Genomic DNA, 6747 nt, shown 5'->3' with positions numbered 1-6747 from the left:
TTAATTAAGCTCTTCAACACTGTTTAACCTGAAATTGCCCTTCATCCTAATTACAGTTGAAGTTGCATTTCACCTTATTGTCCATGAAAGAAGATTCATATTTTTCTGATTGCCAGCTGTCCTATATTTAGTGATATTTTGTTCTTTGGGCATATGGGTACCCAAAGAACACCCGGAATATCATGTTCCAGAAAGGTTATTTCTTCCACTAACAGAGCAGGCAGCCTCAGAGCCGGAGCCTGGCGCCATTTGCAAACCATCAGTGCATTTGGCTGCCCCATTTCTGTCAATCCTGTGTCTCTCAGGGCTTCTCTGGACACTCGGCCTCCATTCCCAAAAGAGCAGCCCCATCAGTTGGTTCTGACCATCCTCCCAACAATTCTCTCCTTTCTGTTTCAATATCATCAGTTTTCTCCTCTCTACCTTGTCATTGCCAAGAGCAAACAAAAAAATCTCTAATCTTAAAAAAGAAAAGCCTTAGGGGCGCCTGGGTGGCTCAGTCGGTTAAGCGTCTGGCTTCAGCTCAGGTCATGATCACACAGTTTGTGGATTCCAGCCCTGCCTCAGGCTCCATGCTCACAGCTCAGAGCCTGAAGCCTCCTTCAGATTCAGTGTCTCCTTCTCTCTCTGCCCCTTCCCTGCTACTGCTCTGTCTCTATCTCTGTTTCTCAGAAATGAATAAATGTTAAAAATAATTGTTTTAAAAAAAGAAAAAGCCTTTAACCCCACTTCTCTCTCCTCCTTCTCTATTACCACTCCTTTTTGCTCTGCTCCCCCAGAAACATCTATATATCTTTAATTTTTTTTAATGTTTTATTTATTTTTGACAGAGAGAGACAGCATGAGCAGAGGAGGTTCAGAGAGAGAGGGAGACTCAGAATCTGAAAACAGTCTCCAGGCTCTGAGCTAGCAGTCAGCACAGAGCCTGACGCCGGGCTCAAACCCACAAACTGTGAGATCATGACCTGAGCCGAAGTTGGGACACTTAACCGACTAAGTCACCCAGGCGGCCCCCCCGCGGCCCCCCCCCCTTTTTTTAAAGCTCTACAGTCTGTGGTGCATTGGTTAGGAATCGGGAATCTTGATTTCAGCATAGGTCATGATCTCACAATTTGTGAGTTCCAGCACCGCATCAGGCTCTGCACTGATATCATGGAGGCTGCTTCAGATTCTCTCCTCCCCTCTGCCCTATCCCCACTTTTGCTTGCTCACACACTCTCTCCCAAAAATAATGAACATTAAAAAAAATAATCTCTATGGCCCAACCCAACCTGGGGTTCAAACTCACAAGCCTGAGATCAAGAGCCACTACTGAGCCAGCCAGGGGCCCCCACCTCACACTCTCAAATCCACTCCATTTAAGGTTTTCACCCAGACCACGATCCTGAACTCTTCCTGTCAGGTCACTAATAAATCTCTCCCCTTCACCACCCTCCCACCATGGTCCCCAGGACACAAATCCTGTGATAAGAGACTTTTGTCCATTTTCTTCATTCATGTATCCCTAGCACCTGGACATGGCCTGTACATGGAATATGCTGAACAAATCCCCATTCCTCCAATCCCCGCAACATCTCTCTCTCAATTTCAAGAGTTTAATTGAGAGGCTTCAAAGGATGAATAAGGCTTAAGGCCACAGACAGCTAAGATATATCAAGTTCCTCAGCCCGCTAAGACAATCTAGGGGATTGTAGGTGACTAAGCAGCGTCTGCCTTTACAGGCCCTCTGGTTTTTCTCCAGAAAGGAATGGTCTCTGAGATGACATAGTAATGGAGGTTTAGAGAAGGGAAATCGCGTCTGCTGCTCCTCGGAAACGCGTACCCACGGACTGTCTACTCCTTGGGTAGGAGCGGAGGCCGCTGTCGACCGCTCCAGGGGTCGCACTGGGAGAGGATCCTGCAAGCCTGAGGCTAGAGAAAAGGCCCCGTACGGGGACAGCAGAACAGCGCCCGCTATGGCTTCCAAGACCTTTCCTCTTCAGATGCGTCAGTTTCTCCAGCAACGGGAAGTTTTGAGCGGAGAATGATTTCTGCCGCTTTGCCTCATGGGAGCTGTAGTCTCTCAGGAGGCAGGGCTAGAAGGGCCTTTTACAAAACTTTGGCAGAAAAAGAAGAAAACAGGCTGTGTATGGGAGTGCAAAACAATCATCATATTTACACAAACTCCAAATACACATTTTCCTTTCCCTTAGCCTCGGTCAGTCTCCAAAGCAGTTTCTCCTTCATCCCACCTCCAACATCCCGTGTATCTCCGCTCTCGGGGCCAATCTAGCTCTCTCCGGCTCGCTTTTCCACTGCTCTAGCCAATCATAAGTGCGTCCCTCGTCAGTTCCCGGAGTGCCTTGCGGCCGTGATGGCTGCTCCCGGTCGGCACGCTATTATGTTTTCTCGGATGGTGTCCGGTGTCCGGCAGTGGGGCCCAGACGCCGCGAGGGGGTGGGTGACCGGGCTCTCCTCGCTCTTGGACTGTCAGCGGAGGTGCGTGTCTTGTTTCGCGGGCGCCGCCTCCTGTGGTCCTCGTCTGGCCTCGGCCTCTCGCCGTTATGGCGAGAGCTCAGCCTTGGACCGCTTCCTCGGACTCTCTCAGCCAGACAGTTCGTTGACTTCTCACCCTCCCGCCGTGTCCGTGCACAGAGGTAAAAGGCCCAGATAGCTTGTCCTGGACGGTCATGGTTTTAGCATTGAAAGTTCTGAGTCAGGGAAACTCCTTAGTCTCTGGGGATATCGTCTTTGGTCCTATATTATGGAAAACGATCTTGAGGCTCCAAAGAGAGGCGAGCCGTGAAGGGTCTCACAGGAGAGAGATACCACGTTCCACAGTTTTGGGAGCCAGAGGGTCACAACCAGCGAAGCAGGAGGTTGAAGGGCCCCGGGCAAGGCATAATTGTGGCCCTCTGCCCGGATTTGGGAAGCAAACTCGATCCGATTAGTGCCCCATCTGCTTGTCAAGAGACTGAGTTACACCCAGGAAATAGCAGTCTTTGATCTTCAAGTAGCCTAGGCTACAGTCTGGTGGGGAGTCTGGATACAAAAAACTGGTAATTGTGATGCATAAGGAACTCCTACTTAGAAGTACTGAAAAAACTTCCAGAGCCTTCATAACCCTTATTAGGGTGAGACTGTCAGAGCTGGAGAGCTTTCTAGCTTTATCTGATCTAGATGTACTTTCATACATGTACATACATTTACCAGGCACAACTACACAGTACAGTTCCACACAGTAATTGACTATTAAGTGCCAGGCATTGTGCTGATTGTTTTTACACAATTACCACTTGTCAAAAGAAGGTGTTTTTGTTTTTTTTTAAGTTTATTTATTTGTTTTGAGAGAGCGAGGGAGACAGAGAAACCCAAGCAGGCTCCGTGCTGTCAGTGCAGAGCCTGATGCCAGGCTCGAACTCACAAACTGTGAGGTCATGTCCTGAGCCAGAATCAAGAGTCAGATGCTCAATTGACTGAGCCACCGGGTGCCCCAAAGTTGTGGTTTTTTTTTTAATGTTTATTTATTTTGAGAGAGAGAGAGAGCGAGCAAGCAAGCAGGGGAGGGACAGAGAGAGGAGAGAGAACCCCAAGCAGGTTCGCACTGTCAGCATAGAGCCTGACATGGGGCTTGAACTCCCGAATTGTGAGATCATGAGCTGAAACCAAGAGTCAGGTGCTTAACTGACTGAGCCACCCAGGTGCCCCATCAAGAGAAAGTTATAAGTAGGTATTGTTAATATTATCTCCGTTTTACATGTGAGAAAACTAAGGGGCTTAGAGAAGTTAGAGAACTTGATAAAGTTATATAAACAAATTAACGGACAAACTAAATCTCAAAGCCAGCTTCAACCTGGTACACTAATCTTGTATTCCCTACTTCCTTTGTGGGCAGGTAGGACTCCAGATTGTTCTACCTCTCACTCCCCTCCTACCCCCACACACAGATGAACAAGATCTCCTCTTGACCAATCGTCCTGATATGCCTGAGAAGCCCCGGGTCCTACGAGTAGTCCTCCTGGGTGCTCCGAATGCAGGGAAGTCAACACTCTCCAACCAGCTGCTGGGCCGAAAAGTATGCTCAATCATTTCCTCTCTCACCTCTTTCTGTTTCTTTATGGACTGTTCTAGAGGGATCTGGAATCTCACTTGGGACTTCTTTGTTTCTGGCAGGTGTTCCCTGTCTCCAAGAAGGTGCACACCACTCGCTGCCAAGCTCTGGGGGTCATCACAGAGAAAGAGGCCCAGGTGGTAGGTACCTGCAAAGGAAGTCCAGCAGACGGGACACAGGGCGAACCTAAGAGGGTCTCCCTTACAGTTAGACATGAAGAAAATAGTGTTTAGTTCACTTTTCTGAGGGAAGGGAGTCTCCTCTTCCATTAGGCTTCGTGCAGTTCTCACTCTCCCTTCCACCTCTGGCATCTAGGCAGAAAGGTCTTATTCCCTCTTCACTCCTTCCTAATCTTGCATATATTCACAGTCATCATCTTTGTCCTGGATGCCATCTACAACTGAAACAGAGCTGGGGGGTGAAAATCTAAAGTCCGCTTGGCCAAGCGTGGGGACAGGCCCCTGACATCAAGGATGGCCTTTCTCTCACTTGCCCGTCATAAGTGCTCCATCGGGGGGGCGGGGGGCTGGGCGTCTCTCTTTCCTGATTTTAGATTCTACTTGACACACCTGGTCTCATCAGCCCCGTTAAACAGAAAAGGTAATAGCTGTGGGAACGGGTATGTAGAGGGGAAGGTGGTGAGGAGAGGGCGGGGCGATTCTATCCTAGGCGATTCCAGCCTAGGGGCTGGAAAACCCCCTTCCCACACTCTCTCCTCATCAGTCACAAAACCCTTCCTGACCTATGTTTGTCTGTCCCTCAGGCACCATCTGGAGCTTTCTTTGTTGGAAGATCCATGGAAGAGCATGGAGTCTGCTGATATGGGTTAGACTCGTGATGGGAATCTGAAGGCCAATTTACATGGTCATGGCCTCTCTCATTCCTGGTAGTTTGGGGGGTGGGGCTTGACCGGAGCCCATATCATGGATGTTTTTTGGGGTGGAGAAAGAGTGGTCATATCTTTTTCCTCCCCACCACCCTGCCCACTTCCAGTTGTGGTTCTTGTGGATGTCTCAGACAAGTGGACTCGGAACCATCTCAGCCCCCAACTGCTCCAGTGTCTGACCCAGTTCTCCCAAGTCCCTAGCATCCTTGTCATGAACAAGGTGAGCACCACCTACCTGAAGGAGGGGTCTGCTTTTCTCCAAGGTGCCCATCTCACACCCTCTGTCCATCCCCCACGCGCAGGTAGATTGCCTGAAACAGAAGTCCATTCTCCTGGAGCTCACAGCAGCCCTCACTGGAGGTGTGGTCAATGGCAAAAAGCTCAAGATGAGGGAGGCTGTTCGCTCACAGGCCGGCACTTGTTGCCCGGGCCCACCAGCTAAGGGCCCAAACACACAGTCTGTGGGAGGTTCTCAGAAGACTGGCTGGCCCCACTTCCAGGAGATCTTCATGTTGTCAGCCCTAAGCCAGGAAGATGTGAAAACACTAAAGGTCAGTTAGCTTTGGCCATAGCCTGTCCCTTGATTTTTTCCATCATGTGAAGACAAACCTCAGAGTTCCTCCTGGAAGTAAGAGTGAGTATGTAGGAAGGTCTTGGTTGGAACTGAGCTGCCCACCTGCGCTCTCTCTACCCATAGCAATACCTCCTGGCACAGGCCCGGCCAGGACCTTGGGAGTTCCACAGCGGAGTCCTCACCAGCCAGACACCTGAGGAGATCTGTGCCAACACCATCCGAGAGAAGCTACTAGAGCACCTGCCCCAGGAGATACCCTATAATGTGCAGCAGGTGCAGGCACAATGAAGGGGCGGGGGGGGGCTCTTCACCAGCCACATCCCCAGGACGGGATATCTGGCGCCCAGAGAAGTAGGGGTAGAGGTCTGTCTGACTAATGATGATGTCTCCCTGTACAGAGGACAGTGGTGTGGGAGGAAGGGCCAAGCGGGGAGCTGGTGATCGAACAGAAGCTTCTGGTGCCCAAAGAATCCCATGTGGTAAGCCGGATGAGGCTTGGAGAAGGGACCAGGGCTCTGTGAAGCAGGGGTTCTTCCTCCAGTGCTTGCGAGCCCTGAGAGCCGCCTCATGGCCCTCTCTTTTACTCCACCCTCAGAAGATCCTGATTGGTCCAAAGGGGCACTTGATCTCCCAGATTGCACAGGAGGTGGGCCGCGACCTCATGGACATCTTCCTCTGCGATGTCCGGCTTCGCCTGTCCGTGAAGCTTCTCAAGTGACCACTCTCTGCTGCCTCCCCCAAGGCATCCCAGCCAAAGCTGCTGGCAGGAGCTGCCGACCAGAACGGCCCCTGCTCAGGGCCTGTGGGGACTGGTGAGGGGCATGGACACTGCCTGACTGACCAATGACTGACTTGACCTTGCTTGAGTCTGCACAGCCGCTCTGCCTAGCCGTTTTTCCCCTTGGAGGGAGGAACTGGCCTTAGCTCAGTTCTCAGGTAGTTCCTCTGCCTGAAGCCCCAGCTGCTTAGGTCTAGAAGTTGGTTCTTTGGTGGGAACAATGCCACACTGCTTCGAGCTGGCAGTGAACCCAGAGTTTCTGCCTGAGGTGCCACTTGTTAGCAGAGAGGTCATTTTCCTGTCCCTCAGTTCTTCTACCTTGAAACCGTATGTGAGGACTTACGGGTCCTCAGTGAGATAGTGCCTCTCGCCCCATCCCTCTCCCTAGTCTCGAATTCCAATAAATTGAAAGACAAGCA

General features: G+C 50.8%; 1 protein-coding gene across 2 annotated transcripts; it reads left to right on the top strand.

Annotated features, from left to right (window-relative positions):
- The first annotated feature begins 2344 nt into the window (after window positions 1-2344).
- Window positions 2345-6747, top strand: ERAL1 (Era like 12S mitochondrial rRNA chaperone 1). Of its 2 annotated transcripts, none has more exons than XM_077749754.1 (10): window positions 2345-2636; window positions 3927-4054; window positions 4153-4230; window positions 4644-4690; window positions 4854-4915; window positions 5084-5196; window positions 5279-5527; window positions 5674-5823; window positions 5949-6029; window positions 6149-6747. In XM_077749754.1, the coding sequence occupies exons 1-10, from the start codon at window positions 2354-2356 to the stop codon at window positions 6266-6268; spliced, it is 1311 nt and encodes a 436-aa protein (XP_077605880.1). In that variant the 5' UTR covers window positions 2345-2353; the 3' UTR covers window positions 6269-6747. The 2 variants fall into 2 exon arrangements, with proteins under 2 accessions (XP_077605880.1, XP_077605879.1); XM_077749753.1 differs by having other exon boundaries at window positions 6146-6747.

The sequence above is a fragment of the Crocuta crocuta genome, unplaced genomic scaffold (assembly GCF_008692635.1).
Source record: "Crocuta crocuta isolate KB4526 unplaced genomic scaffold, BGI_CrCroc_1.0 scaffold149, whole genome shotgun sequence".
Classification (NCBI taxonomy): Eukaryota; Metazoa; Chordata; class Mammalia; order Carnivora; family Hyaenidae; genus Crocuta; species Crocuta crocuta.
The sequence above is the reverse complement of the archived record's forward strand: the minus strand, read 5'-3'. Positions and strand labels throughout refer to the sequence as shown.

What these genes read in the sequence shown, in the direction of transcription:
- ERAL1 (XM_077749753.1), top strand. Translation starts at nt 2,354, where the DNA reads ATGGCTGCTCCCGGTCGGCACGCTATTATGTTTTCTCGGATGGTGTCC. An exon ending in CATGGAGTCTGCTGATATGG is followed by an intron (nt 4,916 to 5,083) that starts GTTAGACTCGTG and finishes GCCCACTTCCAG; the next exon opens with TTGTGGTTCTTGTGGATGTC. An exon ending in TACCCTATAATGTGCAGCAG is followed by an intron (nt 5,824 to 5,948) that starts GTGCAGGCACAA and finishes CTCCCTGTACAG; the next exon opens with AGGACAGTGGTGTGGGAGGA.